The 18,227-nt window shown below is 35.0% G+C and overlaps 1 protein-coding gene across 7 annotated transcripts in view; it reads left to right on the top strand.

Annotated features, from left to right (window-relative positions):
* The window catches only part of LOC143244990 (homeobox protein extradenticle-like), a 219,983-nt gene that overhangs the window by 163,384 nt on the left and 38,372 nt on the right, over positions 1 to 18,227 (top strand). For all 7 annotated transcript variants that reach the window (XM_076490669.1, XM_076490666.1, XM_076490670.1 and 4 more), the window contains exons 4-6: positions 2,540 to 2,730; positions 9,159 to 9,294; positions 11,289 to 11,382. In XM_076490669.1, coding sequence (XP_076346784.1) covers positions 2,540 to 2,730; positions 9,159 to 9,294; positions 11,289 to 11,382 — 421 coding nt within the window. The remainder of the gene's footprint in view (positions 1 to 2,539; positions 2,731 to 9,158; positions 9,295 to 11,288; positions 11,383 to 18,227) is intronic.

Below are 18,227 nucleotides of genomic sequence, written 5' to 3'. Positions count from 1 at the left end.
GGAAAAAAAATCAAGTACTTTAACGACTTCTCAATAGTATTAACCTAAAACCTGGAAGTACTATAGTTGATCCCTAACGATTAATATAAGATTATGTTATTTCCTACCTCCATGTTGCGTAGTGGATAAATTTGGGGACTTTTAATAGTAAAATTCGGCGATTGATCTCTGCAGTGGATAGATTATAAATAGCCTATATTATAGCTGTGCGTTTAAAACAAAAACGACGATTATTTTTCACGAATATATACTAAAACTCAGCGTATGACAGAAGATTAGTTTAATATAATATCCATATATATTTTCTTGAATTTGTTATAGCTGTGTATTTTCTGCAACTAAGCTAAACTTTAGATTATTTCCCGACGTTTATGAGAATATCCGTGTTGCTTTTAAGTCATTGATAAATTTTTATGAATTTTTCAGTTGTTTTTTTTTTTATTTTGCGCAAAGCTACACGAGGGCTATCTGCGCTAGCCCTCCCTAACTTAGCAGTGTAAGACGAGAGGGAAGGCAACTAGTCATCATCACCCACCGCCAACTCTTCGGATACTATTTTACCAACGAATGGTAGGATTGACCGTCACATTATAACTCCCCACAGCTGAAAGGGCGAGCAAATATGGTGCGACGGGGATTGGAACTCGCGACCCTCACGTGAGGAATCGAACGCCTTAACCCACCTAGCCGTGCTGGGTCGTAGTTTACTTTGTTAGGGTTTCATTGATATTTATGGTTGTATTCCGGTAAAGTAAAAGATGAACGAAAATCTGAACTTGTTGCTTGACATCTGAAATTTTTGTTTTTTTAGAGCATATTTCACACTTCAGATACTAAAACAGACAGTAAAAATTGTAAAATTATGGTCCTTGTTTCCATCAAGTTAATTTTATAAATATGAAATTTACTTTCAGACCATACTGTCATATAAAAAGGGGGAACTATCTACCTACTCGTGTCTGTTTAAACTTTAGATGAACATACATACTTACGGTACGGGGTCCGGCATAGCCAGGTGGTTAGGGCGCTTGACTAGAAAATTGAGGATCGCAGGTTCGAATCCCCGTCGCACCAAACATGCTTGCCCTTTCAGTTGTGGGGGCGTTATAATGCGACGCTCAATCCCACTCTTCGTTAGTAAAAGAGTGCCCTAGAGTTGGCGGTGGGTGGTGATGACTAGCTGCCTTCCTGTTTAATACTGCTAAATTATGGACGGCTAGCGCAGATAGCCCTCGTGTAGCTTTGCGCGAAATTCGAAAACAAACAAACAAAATTTACGGTATATTCTCTAAAGTAGGCTGGCTACTGAATTTCGTACAAAAACGCTAGAATAAAATAGTATATATGATATTATAGAGATAACAGTGTACCATTCGAGGGTGCTTTGTCAGAATTGTACCTTTAAAACTGACCATTTGTTTTAGTAGATTTAAATACTGTAAACAAAAATGTACATCTTAGACATTTTAGTGGAATAACATAGAAAGCATGTAATGTGGTTTTTAATATTCAACTGAATTGCTTTGGAAGCATTTCATGAAAGCTAATGACAAAATTGTATGGGAGCACTATCCTCGTGGACTAAGCGATAAGTTTGAAGTCTTAAGAGCTAACAGTTATGTTTGACCCCTGCGGTGGGCACAGCGCAGATAGCACATTTTTAACAACAAATAAATAAGTTTTACTGTTCAGTATTTACTGGTAAATAAACTGTAATTATTTGTTGATTGTAATTAATTGATTTTTTCTTTTTTTTACAGTCAGTCAATAGCTCGGTCTGGTATTACATGAGTTGTTAGTAGCTCAGAAATCACTATTGGCTTAGTGTTGGAAACAATCACTTTGACCAAATGGTTTCTATAGAAATATACAGCAATAAGTAAAGTAATGATAGAAATACTATTGAAAATAAATATTCTGTTCTCTGAACGAGATAGGAATAAGGTTTTGAAAACATTTACATTTAAAAGTGTGTTAGTGTTTTATTTATATTTTACTGTTGGGCGTTTTTAGTTTTTGTTACTTACAGTTAACAAACCTCTAATTAAATATTTTCAACAGTTATAAATTTACACCGTTCAAACATTATTCAAATACAAGTTTTCTGGGAAATTCTTGTCGTTTTTTATTTATTTGCTTACTAAAAACGCATTTTCATTATCACATTAAAAATATGCTTAATACTTCGAACACTCAGGTGTTTAAGTTATTATGCTATACGAACTTGAACGTGTCATCCATTAAGATATTACATTACGGCTTGAAATATATAATTCCTGAAGATACTATACTGCAGCTTGTACATATAACCTCGTAATTTCCTCTACTACTATACAATGTGAAACAAATGGCAACTGATGTTAACATATTAGAACTTGAAAGTTGAAACTTATAAGTGTGTAATGGGTACTGCACTTTCATTTTTATCTCTCTCTGTATCTATGGTTTTACAATTACTGACCGAAGACGACTTTGGTATTTTGTTGGTAGTATCACTTCTTTTATGACAAATTCTCAAGTCAATTATTTTGTATTTCAGGCGTGTAGTGAGTTCACAGCTCACGTCATGAACCTTCTTAGAGAGCAAAGTCGGAATCGACCAATCACATCCAAGGAGATTGAACGAATGGTCCAGATTATTCACCGGAAGTTTAACTCAATCCAGGTGCAGCTGAAACAGAGCACGTGCGAAGCAGTAATGATCCTCAGGTCGAGGTTTTTAGACGCCAGGTTTGTGCATATCTGTGCATTAATTACTACAGGACAAATATTAAAACAAAAAGTGTGGAAAAAATAACGTTTATTTTTTGAACAGTGTCAAGCTATAGTATTCATAATTTTTAAAGCACCTTAGTTTTTCCTTCACAGACACGCTGATTTGTTTAAACAATCAATAATAAGAAAATGTTAAGATGCAGAGGAATATTTGTCTCTATGTTAAAAATTTATAGCACTACTCATGAAGTCGTGATTTATTCGGATTTAGGCTGTTGTTTTTAAGGTAGTAAAAATTATAGTAACTGTTTTGAAACTTTTTAAATTTTGTTGAAAATTCAATCTGTAAAGGCTTGACGTGGTTCTGTTTGTTAACATGCCGGATTTTGGGTGTGAGTGTCCATGGCTCGCGTCTAGTGAACGTAAAATCATGCTCAACACGTTATACGAATTTGGATAAAATCTCGCTCTTCAAATTAGAATAACCAAGAGTTAGCTGTGAGTACTGTTGACAAGTTGCTTTTACTCTAGTGTTTCGTTCAAAAGTAGGAGCATCTACCATAGATAGCCCTATTATAGCTTTGCAAAAGTATCAAACTTTGAGTAATTCCATTATGAGTATCACCTTAGATATTCATAAGATTGAGTGGATCGGTTTAGCTGTGAAAGAAATTTCAAAGATATTTTATCAGAAGGATTGCACATGTATCTGATTTCTGTTATCTCCTTATTATGACAAAACTGATGCGTTCTTTAATAGGCTCATGTTTTTTAAGTTACTTTTAGCCTTAAAGTCTGGGTGAACAATGCAAGTATATATCATCTATCCGAAAAATCGTTTGTTTAAAACCTCACACAACAGACCGTTCAGTTTTGTACAATTAATATTCGTCTTACCAGCCTTACCAAAGTTATTCCTATTAAACGAGAACCATTTCCTATAACCGTCATAGGAGCAGACACCTTTGTTCTTTCATATGAATTCTTTAATTTTAAAATTCAGCATAACTATGAAAGAAAAAATTGATTATTATGAAATATGAAATACATATTTACATTTCTAAAATAGTACCTATTTTACAGCTTAATTAGCCACTAAAATGTGCAACGTATCTTTAATCTTATGAAATATCTCCAAATTGTAGATAATACGAAGATACGCAAAGGGCGTGGTTTCGGACAGTTTCATTTTACGATTTTTTTACCAAATTAAAAAACCACGTGATGTTAAAAAATCAAACACATCTTATTTATATAAAAAAGTGTTCATTTTATTTTATGACAGTTACTAAAGCAGTTTTGCTTTGTGGCTGCAGGAGCGCTTCTGCTGTTATTATTTTGGTTTAAATAACATAACAACCTCGATGGGGTTCAACGATCTTCGATTGTACGTTGTTCGTGGCAATTGTTCAACTGCATGGTGACATAATGGGTGGTAAAGTAAAGGAAACGGGATTTATCTAAGAAATATTATTTATCAACACAAGTTGGACGTATATCAGACCACCCAAGAAGTCTTAAGAATGGATTTTTTTCTGCGTGCTTGCAGTATATTGTGTGGGAGTAATTCCTGAGTAAAAGTCAGTAATGACAATTTTGAATTTTCATTTCTGTTTCACCAAATGAAAAACATGTTTGTTGTTTGCACTTGAAAACCCTTTATCAATCTGATCTACATACATTTATTATTAAACTAGAAGGTAGTGCTTTTGCGTTTATAATGGATGGTATACTGTAATCTTTATACATTTATGATTGCCTCCCAGTAGCACAGCAGTCGGTCTGCGGGCTCACACCGTTAAAAACCGTCTTTCGATACCCATGATGGGCAGAGCACAGATAGCCCATTGTGTAGCTTTGCGCTTAATTCTAAACAAACAGATATTTATGATTAAGTTAAAAGGTAGTGTATTTGTTTTTATGTCTCTTTGCTTGAAAGTATAGCAAAAGCAGAAACTTTATCTTCGATTTTATTGCAGCTTTGGTCTATTTAATCGAAAACTGTCTGATGAACTGGAACTGCTCTGAAGTGTAGTATTGACTTACATCTTGTAAATTCCGAGTAATTCTGCGTGAAGTAATTAGTATGAATTCTGAAGTTTTAATAACTGCAACAAAGCGTTTAAGTATTCATTAAGTTAATTTGGAGATTCGTTTTTAAATGTAATTTTACCCAATTACTTGGTCTTACCCTTCAAATAGCCTATTTCCTTTATATATCTAGAAAGTTTTATTTGTAAAACGTGGTTATTTTATTACTATTCATTTTCCAATTATTCTATAATAGAGAAGTAACAAACCTACGACAGATGCTATCGATATAAATAGATGGCCCGGCATGATCAGGCGGTTAAGGCACTTGACTCATAATCTGAGGGTCGCAGGTTCAAATCACCGTCCCACCAAACATGCTCGCCCTATTAGCCGTGGGGGCTTTATAATGTCATGGTCAATCCCACAATTTGTTGGAAAAGAGTAACCCAAGAGTTGACGGTGGGTGTTGATGACTAGTTGCCCTCCTTCTAGTCTTACACTACTAAATTAGGGACGGCTATTGCAGACAACCCTCGTGTAGCTTTGCGCGAAATTCAAAACAAACTTATAAATAGATAGATGATACACAGATAAATAAATACATGGGAAGGTAAACACTAAAAGATAATTTAATGGACCAGCTTGAAATAATTAAATATAGGTTTCATTTTTAGTTTCTATTTCAACGTATGGTACCATTCTGTTAATGTTGGAAGTCTTTGCAACTATTACATATATGTTTTTTACTTAAAGGTACAACATAATTTAATTCTGGTAGACAAATGGGTTATGATGGGTTTTGAGTTAGTTTGTTCCTCACTGTTGATTCTCTCATTCTTCCTTCACATCAATATCCTCGTGTTAGTGTATACATCAATACAATTTACCGAAATGGTAAAATAAATAGTAAAGTTTTATGCCAGTCTAAGTGATTTACCTACTATCCTGTGGGATTAGTAAAATAACCGCTTATTCTGACAACAACAACAAACAAAAAAATCGCGTTTGAACACATCTCTCTAATTGATGTCTATTACCAAAGCGATCGAATTAAATAATGTTGGAAGTAACGTGGTTGGCTTTAGCTGAATGTATATTGCTTCCATTAGTACAAAGTTCCAGTTGTCAGTGGTTATCCTTTGGTCTTGACAGTTGTTGAACTAAGGAACAGTCATCTGTAAGTAACGTAAGATAAGCTTGTCATCTTTTCGCATGGAAAACAGATTTAATCTGTGGAATTTGGAAAACTTACCTTATGTAATACTAAAAGCGTGGCGTTTTCTTCATATAGCCTGGTTGCTTTTAGAACCTTACCAAATAGCTATACAAAAATTCGACAACGCTTCCTAATAATTACTGAAAGCACTCCTAGTATAGCGCTGCAGGGGGTATTTCCGAAGATAGTGATTCAGATAAGATGGTTTTCTTTGCGTCGACTAAAATCAGAGATATTAGCTTTTAACTGAAACAAATTGATGCAAAAGCTCCTTAGTGTCTGGTGAATTGGGTTTCAAAGGGATGGGGGTCTTATTCAAAAGAATGGCGTCGATTGTTCTTCTTAAAAGTATTTCTGTTCCTCTCTTCCCCTTCCTTTCTTGGTCTTTTGTTGCCAACGGGTTTATATTTCGAAAGGCTTGTGTCTCAATCAAATCAGAGTTGAAGTCTGGTTTCAATCACCGTAGTCATTTACCGAATGGAGGCACTCGCGCGTGACACGCCATTTTGTAGAGTGGGATTTTACTAATGACTTAAGATCAAAAGGATTGCCCATCGTTGATATATGTTTTCGAATAATTCTTTTTTTCAAACTCCACACCCTGCCGATTTTAAAGAAATATCTGTAACTAGACAGACAGACAAACAGACAGCCCATCAATAAACTTGTATTTTAATGTTGTTAATACGACTTGTATTGAGTTATGCTACAAAATGAGGTTAACCATCAATGTTTTTCATTGTATATGAATAAATATATATGTGTCTGTAAACTTTATTTTGAAAGTATAAACTATTTAAAATCCTTGCCGAAAAACTGTCCTTTTCAAAGTGTAAAGTTAATAACCAGTGCTAATTTTGATTTGGTAAAAAATTAACTTGTAAAATTTACACAAAATATATATATATATATATACATATATACTGTATAATGGATTGTTATTTGAATAGGGGAAATCGTACTGCGATTTTTGATGGAAAACTAACTAAGTATGATTATTATCTTCATATGTATTCTGTTAAACTCGCACGTCTTTGTGTAATTGGTATTTGACATATTACCAGAAATTGAAAGATGATGGTTTTATCGTTGTAGCTGCTAATTTAGAGAAATTCCATATTGTTTGAGTTAAACTGATATTAGAAAAAGTATGTCGTAGTTGAAAAACCGATACTGCGACTTTTTTGAAAACTTTGAATAAAGAAAACCCAAACGTATGAAGCTCAACTTTAAGGTTTTTATACACACTGTAAGTTGCGGATCGCATGTTCAATTCCTCCAATACCAAACATACTCATCCTTCCAACCGTGGGGGCGTTATTTTTGTGGCAGCCAATCCCAGTGCTCTTTAACAAAAACGTAATCCAAGAGTTGGCAGTTGATGATGATGAGTAACTGCTTTCTCTCTAATATTTCACTGCTAAATTGGGAACGAATTGCTCAGATAACCCCCACGTAGCTTCGCGCGAAATTCAAATTAATCCTAACTATGGTAAGGCACAGATACTGTAAAAATAGTGATATTTCTCAGTTTATTTTTTATTGAAAACAAGTGCCTGATTACCAGTCACGTGTTTTTGATATTCACGTATGCACTGTTGGAGTTCACGCCACAAATGCTTGTTAGATATTACAAAATCTTAACACTAAACGGTCAGTAAATGTTTCATGGTAAGGCGTATGATAACCTTGGACGTGGCATGCTTGAAATGGGTTAATCAACAAATAAACGGTCAGTAAATGTTTCATGGTAAGGCGTATGATAACCTTGGACGTGGCATGCTTGAAATGGGTTAATCAACAAATGAACTGTGAGATAATGTGGCCGGCTCACAACACCGTAGGAATTACTACTAGTTCATCAGCATTGACCCATAGACTGTCTAGGTGTCTTCCCAAAATAGTTTATGCATGTTCAATGAAATAAAATTTGGTTATCGTGCTAGTAAGACCATTCACTATATACCTTCATCTTTCAGGAAGCTGCTAAGTATTTCAACATGCTGGGGGATCTCGTTATGATTTGTTAGAAAAGGAAAAAAAGCTTTGACCAACTGTGTCTGCGCCCCTGTATTGTGTAGAACAATAGCACCGTATCGTAACATATAAAGGTCAGCGTGGCTGCCATGATTGGCCTTTCAAGACAAATGTGTCATCGGTATTATATGTTTATCTTTCAGCCATGAAATTGAAATCGAATCCGGTCCTGGCCATTTTCTTTATCCGGTTGAAGTTTAAAGTGTATGTACACAGTCTGTGAACACAATTTTCACCCACATGTTCTTGACACCTCTGATGACGGGCAGTAGATTTTACGAATGTACATCATTGGTTGTCTGACATTGAAACAAACCATATGAAGCCTCTTTTTTGATTTAAGGTTTTACTCTGAACTGTCGATCATTGCGCTTCGAAACTGAGGCTCATCGTTTGTGTCGAACTTACATTGTTAAATACCAGACGTCTTAATGTTAGCTCTCTATCCAACACTATTGGTGGTCTGAAAGCGAGTCCACATTCTACTAGCCACACTTTGTAGCCACCCTGCAACGTTTGTGTTTGATCAGCTTTGAGTCAAGCTATTATTACTCTTCACATGCTGGAAATGTCCAGATGTCTCTGTTGGTATCCGGTATGCTTCACTGTCAGTTTGAGTCTCTTTACACACACTGCTGTTATTCACAGAAACACATCGTGTTTTCTTCCCTTTCTTACAAAACCGAAATGAGATTATCAAATCACATGATAACTTACCTGCATTTGCTTTTGAAAAAGCAGCTTAAATTAAGAAAAGCAAAGGAGCTCGAGAATGGACGTCACTGATATTACTTAGTAACACTAGTGTAACTTATTATTGCTGTAATATAGAAAAGTTAACTACTTTTAGTGGTGTGCTTACAGTATGTTTTAAGTCTTGTGTGAACCGGATACTTATGCTGCAATATTGACATATTTTTGTCTAGGTTGTTTATGCACATTAGTTATGAACTGCACTCTCCCGATATGGCCATATGTGATACACATAGTTTGGAATGTTAGTTGTTTCTTCACATCACTGCTTAATTCTTCCGTGAAAATTAAGCTGCAGTGTGAAATGTGATTCTTGGAACGTTTAACACGCGAATAACAATAATGAACATTTTTCTTTTTGAAATGACCCGTTTGTTTACAATTTCATTTATTATTTTGGCAGGAGAAAAAGACGAAATTTTAGTAAACAAGCCACAGAGATCCTGAACGAATATTTTTATTCACACTTGAGTAATCCATATCCCAGTGAAGAGGCCAAAGAGGAACTAGCTAGAAAATGTGGAATAACCATGTCCCAGGTAAGCTCTTACGTGATTCAGAATATAAGTGAGTTTATTTGGAGTTTTAATCTCTACTTTTGTGTTGCTGACGGAAACAAAAAGTCATTAGATTAATAATATTTAGATATTGGCAACTTCACCTAAGGCTCGGAAATTGCAACTAATTCCCCTCCAAACAATGTGATTGGGATACAAACTAAAAGTAGGGTTAAGGTTATTAGGGTTCGCAAAATACATCGATAATGAAATTTGCTTGATATTTTCAATCCGATCTGTTGATGTAAAACATTGGTACCGTACTCGTAGTTTTGAATGAGTGCAAAATGAATTGTTTATTATGTCCCGACACCAGAGCTGCTATCATATGTTAGTACAATAATAACACCTTAAATTCTGTGTGGGCAGAATTTCTTAATGGATGGATTAGTTATATCTGTTGCAGAAATTTATCTAATGCGTTTCAGTATACAATGATAAGTAATTATAACCATTGCGTTTGTATTTATTTCTAAAAAAAGTATTCTTTGTGGCGTTAGGTAAGAATATTTGTTTTTAATTTTTGTAAGCGTTACATGTTTAACTACGGGACAATAACGTTGTGTACAATTTGTACAAGTAAATAAACTAGTTATCTTTAAAAGTTGATTTAATAAAATTCCGTTTGAAATATAAAGAAATACATTAATGTTATTAAAGTAACGTAATATCTCAATTAAAATGATAAAGTCCACTAGCAGCTTAGCGGTAAGTGTAAGGACTCACACTGCTGAAAACCAGATTTTTTATTGGCGACAGTTACAGTAGAGATAGGCCATTGTATAATTTTGTGCTTAATATCAAACAAACAAAATGATGAAGGGATTGCAACCAACTCCAGTAATTAAGTGTTCATTTACAGATGCTCGTAAAACTGGATTTAACCTGAATGCTAAAGATAAAATTGTTATACATGAATGAATTGCTAAAAAATATAATGGTTATTCATGACATATAGATATTTGACTTTTTTTTTTTTTGGCAAGCAATCGAAAACAGTAGAAAAACCAGAATCGTAACCAAATGACTTGCGTGTCATTAATGAAGCAAAAACCATTTTAACAGTTTTTCGCATCCAACTTTTGATAGAAAGTAAGTTTGATTATTGGAGAAATCCAACTTAGAATTTGAACTTCTATTCTCGAGGACTACTTTTCACAAAATTTCAAGTGCTTTATATGAAAGATTTTTGTGACTTTTGTGGTTCGTAGACGGGCCTCAAATGGCTTGATGGCTAGGGTCCTCGAATTACAGTCTGAGGGTCACGAATTCGAATTCCTATCGCCGAGCATGCTCATGCTATATGGTTGTGGTCTAGGTCGGCAACACGGGTTTAAAAATTCTTGGCTCAGCAGTTGGGATTGAAGTCATTATGGAGAAGAAGTTATTGTTATTAGAACACTTCCTTCCGGTCTTTTGAATGTGAAAAAACAAAACAAAATTTTATTCGTGTAGTTTACGAGGAAATTGTAAAATGATTACCTGAATAAACTCATAGCAACAAATTGTTATTGTAGACAGGATTAAAACTAGTATATGAAGATGTATTATTTGAGACCAATATTTTGTCTGGTAGTTAATAAAAAATGCCTTATGTTTTGGTAACGAAGTTTTAGGTTAAGCATTACAAATGTTTGTTATTACACATATTAAGCCCATACGTTTTGATTGTATATTTTGACTCAGCAAAATTTGGTTTCATCTCTTACCCTCCAAACTTTCATTGTATTGAGTTTTAAACTACTGTAATCTCTGGCAAAACGTGGATTATTAATCTCTTTTCTGTTTAATTGGGTTTAATGTGTTTTTGTTTTTGGATAACTTTTAGTCAATCTGTTTGTAAATATTCAAAGAATTTACTTTTGTTGCGTACATAAAGTACATCGATGAATAGAAATCTGAAATGTAAGAAACATTGACAGTTGATAGCTTCGTATCAGTTATAGTGGTTGTATATCTGTTTTTTCCTTTGTTAGATTTCTAATTGGTTTGGTAACAAGCGGATACGTTACAAGAAGAACATAGGCAAGGCACAGGAAGAAGCTAATATGTATGCAGCCAAGAAAGCCGGTAAGCAGTTACATTCTCGCTACCTGTTCTTGGTCGTAGAATTAAAGTAATTCTCTAGACATTTTCAAAACGATACCGAGTTCTAGTTAAAAACAGATTATTTACTTCTTCATTGCACGTTTATTTGTTTACCCATGTTTGTCAATAAGCAAGCGAGACTGGCGCGACCAGAAAGTTCGGACCCTCAGCTCTCGACCTCGGGTCTGTGTCAGACGTGGCCTGGTAATTAGTGTGCCCGAACCATGAATCCGAGAGGCCATGTTTTGCTTCTCGTTGTCGCAAAAGCACCCTCCACTCTTTGAGACCGTGTTACTCTACAAGAGTGATGGTCAAGTTCCACTATTTGGGTAGACAAGAGTAGCCCAAAAATAGACTGTGTAGGTGTTACTTATAACTGTCTTCCCTATATTATATCAGTTGAAAATTAGGAAAGCTATGTAAAGATATCTCTCGTACAGCAATGCGCAAAACTTCTAAAATAAGTAATCTTTAAATTAGTTTATTGAATTTCACGCAAAGCTACAAGAGGGTTGTCTGTTCTAGCTGTCCCTAACGGGCCCGGCATGGCCAGGTGGGTTAAAGCGTTCGATTCGTAATCTGAGGGTTGAGGGTTCGTATCCCCGTCGCACCAAACATGCTCGCCCTTTCAGCCGTGGGGGCGTTACAATGTTACGGTCAATCCCACTATTCGTTGGTAAAAGAGTAGCCCAAGAGTTGGCGGTGGGTGGTGATGACTAGCTGCCTTTCCTCTAGTATTACACTGCTAAATTAGGGACGGCTAGCGCAGATAGCCCTCGAATAGCTTTGTGCGAAAATCAAAACAAACAAACAAACAAACTGCCCCTAACTCTTGGTGTATTCTTTTGCCAACGAATAGTGGGATTGACTGTAACATTATAACGCCCCCACGGCTAAAACGGGAGAGAATGTTTGATGTGACAGGGATTCGAACCCGCAACCCCTCAGATTACGAGTCAAGTACCTTAACCACCAGGACTTACAACGTTCGGAATCAGATAGGTGGGTACAGCACAGCCCCTTGTGTAGCTTTCAAGCAATCATACAAAGCCAAGAATATTCAGCAGTCTCGGTAAAAATGTATATTGTTTGTACTTGAAAAGCGTAATATCTTAAATTACAGTTTTTGATTTTTCTATTATATGTTACGTAACTTGAACGTTCATAATATATCATTATAAAGAATTTTTAGTTTTTATCGAATGTTGATATTTCCATAAACATCGATATGGTTTGAAAAGTTGAATATCCAACATTTGTACACCATTTTTATTAAGAGCACCAAATTAAAAAAAAAAAAAACGTTTATATGTTAATGCGTAAAATTTCGTATCACGTAATTTAGAAATTGTTTTTCTTAACGTTCGTGAGGATTGTGGCAGATGTTTTAAAGAATAAATGTTCTTCTACAAGGATAAACCTATAATTACATTGATTAGGACAGTATAATCTTCAGCTTTTGTATCGAGACCAAACAAAAGAAACGTTATGACGTTAATTTCCTAGTTTTGTTGAAGTGGAATGTAAGTATTTAAAGAAATGATTACATGGTTCTGACGTTGTCTAACTACTGATTAAATAAGTTATGTTAGTCTTCCAGGTAACCACTTTTAAATACTGGAAAGGTTTAAACTTTGGTTCAGTGAAAATTTTATTGGTATTTGCTGTAGTTGTATTATCTTTAGTTATAAAATAAAAATCTTTGTGTTTTACAAGACCTCGTAATCGGCACGAGCTTATGGTTGAATTACTTTGGGTGTTTACTTACATTGTAAAATCTTATTTTTGATCTAAAAATAAAACCAGCCTTCAGGATGCGCTTATTGCTAAATCCATATCAAATGGCTCGTTATGCCTGTTTCTGTAAGAAAAGCGAAAATATGTTTGTAACGGTGTACAACAACTATTCTAGCTAGGTCTCAGCAGTTTTCCACTCGTTCTGGCATCTCTGGTTTCCATATTATATAAAGTCGTTTATCAAACCGTCACAGACTCCCAAAGGATGGCTGTGTAATTGCACTTAGTGAGATGAACGGAAGAGATATAATTCTTTAATTATGATCAGGTACAGAGGAGTCAATTCAGTCAACCAAATGTTTTGGTATATAACGTAACGAATTGGCAGGTACGATGGAAGAGAATAAATAAACTAATAAAATGATCATATAAGTATTTTAATGAAAATCACACAATTTGTAGGAGATTTATTCTCTCTGAGTTTTTAAAAAAGAAATTACAAGAATTCAAAAGTAAATGCTTTTTTCGTTAACATGAATTTTAGATTCGAATACAAAGAGTGAAAATTCGCTTCGTTGTGCTCGCTTTTCACTGTCTTATTCGTAATATGAACACACAGAAAGGACAAATAAATATGGAAGATTTTTGTCAGCGATGGGATCGAAACCCAGCTTGAAGTATGCTCATATTTTCATACGCGTGGGCGTTATAATGTCTCAATCCCATCGTTTGTTAGGAAAAAGAGTAGTCCGAAAGTTGGCGGTGGGTGCTACCAGCTAGTCAACAATTCAAAATTTGGGACGGCGGCAGACAGCCTGAGTAGATTTACCATAAACAAACAAACAAAACGTGTGATACATGAATATAAAAGAGACTAAAAATTAATGCTTATGAGCTACGAATAAAATCAGAACGCTTCTTCACACATGGCCAGGTGGTTAAGGTACTCGACTCGTAATCTGAGGGTCGCGGGTTCAAATCCACATCCCACCAAACATGCCCTTTCAGCCGTGGGGGCGTTATAATATTACGGTCAATCCCACTGTTCGTTGGTAAAAAAGTAGCCCAAGAGTTGACGATGGGTGGTGATGACTAGCTCCCTTCCCTCTAGTCTTACACTGTTAAATTAGGGACGGTTAGCACAGATAGCTCTCGAGAAGCTTTGCGTGAAATTCAAAACAAACCAAATCACACTATGTATAAATCTGTACGTCCAAGATTTTTACAGTATCACGTGTGATTGTTTGAAGTTCTATTTCACCATACATTGCAAACGCCAGTGATGATCATACTTTACCGCGAAAGATTAGTAACTATCGCAAATCTCAATAAAGCTGAAACCAAAGTTCACAGTATACATAAATTAGTTTTAAAAACAAAACATATCGGTACCTTGACACACACGCATGAAGTCTGTTCGTGGTTTTTCGTTGTCGGCATTATATTGTAATGTTTTTGTTATTTAACCTCGACAATTAAAGGAAAAGACACAAAATTGTCAGAAGGAAAAAAAAAAGCCGTTTTCTTTCACTTTACTGTTATTATTTCTTTCTGGAACACAGAGTCCTGAAATCTGATAATTTCGTTTGAGAATGACACATTACAGTTTGGAGTTTTTACATCGTGCTTATCCACCCACCCTACTAGTCTCTTACCGATTTAGCGTAAATCACCTTCATCTCGCCGACCATGCTAAATACGAAGTACAGTGATTTACGCTAATATGATTAAATCCTCGGTGGTGTGGACAAGCCTGGTTTCTTCGCCTTACAGAAAACCCATTATTAACTATTTCATGCACAGAATGCTCATGTCGTGACTCTTTGGGGGCGGGAGGAAATGTGTAATATCTGGACCCTTCAAAGAAAGGGGTGTAACATCTAGCCACACATGCTCATTTTTGTATACATGATCCATGCGAAGAATCAAACGAAACAATAGACAAAAACCTTATGGGCCTTATGAAAGGATAAATGTTGGCAGAATATCAGATAATTTAAATAGGAAATGAAGTGTCAGTGGTTGGAAAATATCACCAGGACTCAATATTTAGCACGTTAAAATGATGACTGGCCGTTAAACAGTGGTACCTGTACTCTTAGACTGTTCTCAAGTATGTAACTTTGGCTATGTTTGTATAAATAGCATTTACTATATGAGTTTGGATAAACAGCAGTAGAAAGATAAATTAAAGCAGTTTTGGAGTGGGGGGCAAGAAGGGGAGTGGTATTATTTTCCGCTGTTTAAAATTTAACAATTAAGATAAAAAGTATGAATAGTCGTAAGTTGAATAGTTAATTACTATTGTTAGTAATTAACAATACTTGTTTACTCTTTACAGAAGATGACTTTGTGTAACATTTTTAAGCATTAGATAGGAATAATTTTTTACGAAGTTTGACAAAAATAAATATTATATTTAGAGAAACAAAACATATGCTTAAATATTGGAGCCCGAACACTATGCTCCCATCGGAAAGTCTGAAGGGTTATAACGCTAAAAAGAGCACAACACGGATGACCATTACATAGCTTTGTGCTTAACTACGAATAAATAAACAAAAATGTGCTGACGGAAGTAAGAACTATAATAATGCCGCTCATCAATAAAATATTTTATTGTACATACATAGATTTTTTTCATAAGTACATTCCTTTTAAAGATGTTAAGAACTGCATTTTTGACATTGCGTAGGCAGAATAATGCCACTAAGAATTTATTCTTTTCCAACGCAAAATATTTGTATACTTGTATTATAAAGAGATTGATGATTGGATATTTATAATTTCTCTAAGATAGGAGATATCTATTATACTTAATGGCATTTAAAAACAGAGGAATATGAATCAGTTTGGGGTAACAACACCATGGAAGAAGAAGACCTGCGAAAAGTCACAACCTATCCGTGGTAAGCAAATTTCGGTATCCTATAACAGATGAAAAGTCACGAACACAAACGCTAGTGGCCAAAGCCGTCTGCATGGCCCGAAGAACAGAATGCATCATAAGCAAAAAGTGGCTCTGGAAACGAAATCAACAGGAAGCTCACCATTATAAAGCTTCCAGTCGTGCTTTTTATTCAACCATTTCATACCTTAAGCAGCTAGAGAATGAAACGGATGTTTATGGTATTCCATACGAAGACATGTTGGTTAGGTTTTTGGATACAACCCTATTGATTTTTGTGTGATCGGACTGTTGAAACTATCATCATAAGCTGTTCTTTATGTACGCTATATGTATGAGAAACGCAAAGAGGAAGGAGTAGTGTGCTTTGGACATGCCAGCCGTACGATATAAGTTTTTTTGCGATAGAAACTACGCTGCTGGTCTGTTGTCAATATACACTGTCGTTAGATAGAACATGACCAACCCTGTGGTCTAGACTGTAACGACGTAGTGTGGCTTCGAAATTATTATTTTAATATAACTTTATCAACCTCTGCATGTCAGTTAAATTTGATAGCTGAACTGGCTTATACTATGGACACTTGCATATTTTAATATCTTGAAACAGTGCCAAATCAGTAGGCTTAAATATGACGGTCAATCCCACTATTCGTTTGTAAAAGAGAAGCCCAAGAGTTTACGGTGGGTGGTGATGACTAGCTGCCTTCCCTCTAGTCTTACATTGCTAAATTAGGGACGGCTGGCGCAGATAGCCCTCGTGTAACATTGTGCGAAATTCAAAAGAAGCCAAACCAAACTTAAAAAGTCTCAGTAGGTTGATTCTGTTATTATAAATTAAATATCCATTTAATACATTCTAATCTTTAGGTTGTTGACTTTAAATCTTTACATGCTTCATGTTTGTATAATATGAAATATTATTAGGCCTACTAGGTACGCTATTGGAATATTTGTAAGACCTTAATTTGTGACAGAAAAATAAATCAGGAAGAGAGTATACACATTAGGAGGGGACGCTAAATCTTTGCCTGGAAGATTTATGAAATCCTCATCTTTAGGTAACGCCACAGCTGAACTAATCCGGATCGCCAAGAATTAGCAGGGTTCTTGTAATAATATTTGTCATACAGAACCACGATAGTGGTGCCTGTCCGTGACTTGTGCAGAAGTAATCAGTGTAACTAGGCTGTGAATTAGGCTTAAAGCTGACATGGTGTAATAATCATTTCTATATTTACGTAGCGTGTAGTGTCGTATGAGTAATCCCATGTACGTCATCAAACATAAAAAAAAAAAGATTGATGAAAGTTTTAGCAACTTTGAAAGTAAAGTCATGCGTTTGAACTGTCAGACAAAATAACTTCAAATATTCTTTTTTAAATATAAAAACATTTTAATTTTGTATTGGGATTTGTAGCGAACTAGCGTTTAATTCTATTATAGCGTATATATAAGTCCATAGACATCCAGTAAGTACTGAAAATAATTGAGTAACATATTTCACGTTTAATACATATATTATATATATATATTGAGCTATGTACATTTAAAAATCTCAAAATTTACAAGATAATTTGTCCTTCTTGATTTAGTTTTATGCGCCAAAACATTTGCACCAGATATGTATGCGTGTATTCTTATGGCAAAAGCACATCGGGCTATATGCTATCTGCACCAGATATGTATGTGTGTATTTTTAGAGCAAAAGCACATCGGGCTATATGCTATCTGCACCAGATATGTATGCGTGTATTCTTATGGCAAAAGCACATCGGGCTATATGCTATCTGCACCAGATATAACGATGAAATGTCAAAACATTTGTTTCGTGTGTTCACTTTAGTTTTCTGAAATATACTTAGTGCGTGATTTAAAAAAAAAATTAAAATGTCGCATTCGAAATTCTTTCTTTCGTTTTGTGATGTTGTAATTCTATTTTAGCTTCAACCTGAATCTTGGCTTGTTAGACAGTTATGATGAAAATATTACTAATATCTTTCTATAATAATAACCTTATGTAAACAAAATGTGCTAAAACATTCGCGGTATATTTAAGTGTATTTATGTTCTCAGACAAACATCAAGTGTCACATTTTATTTGTTTGTGTTCGAGGTTAAATTGAGCTACTCTAGGACTATCTGCGCCAACCGTCTCTAAATTTCAAGTGATAAAAGACAG

Source organism: Tachypleus tridentatus, chromosome 2 (genome assembly GCF_004210375.1).
Source record: "Tachypleus tridentatus isolate NWPU-2018 chromosome 2, ASM421037v1, whole genome shotgun sequence".
Classification (NCBI taxonomy): domain Eukaryota; kingdom Metazoa; phylum Arthropoda; class Merostomata; order Xiphosura; family Limulidae; genus Tachypleus; species Tachypleus tridentatus.
The sequence above is the reverse complement of the archived record's forward strand: the minus strand, read 5'-3'. Positions and strand labels throughout refer to the sequence as shown.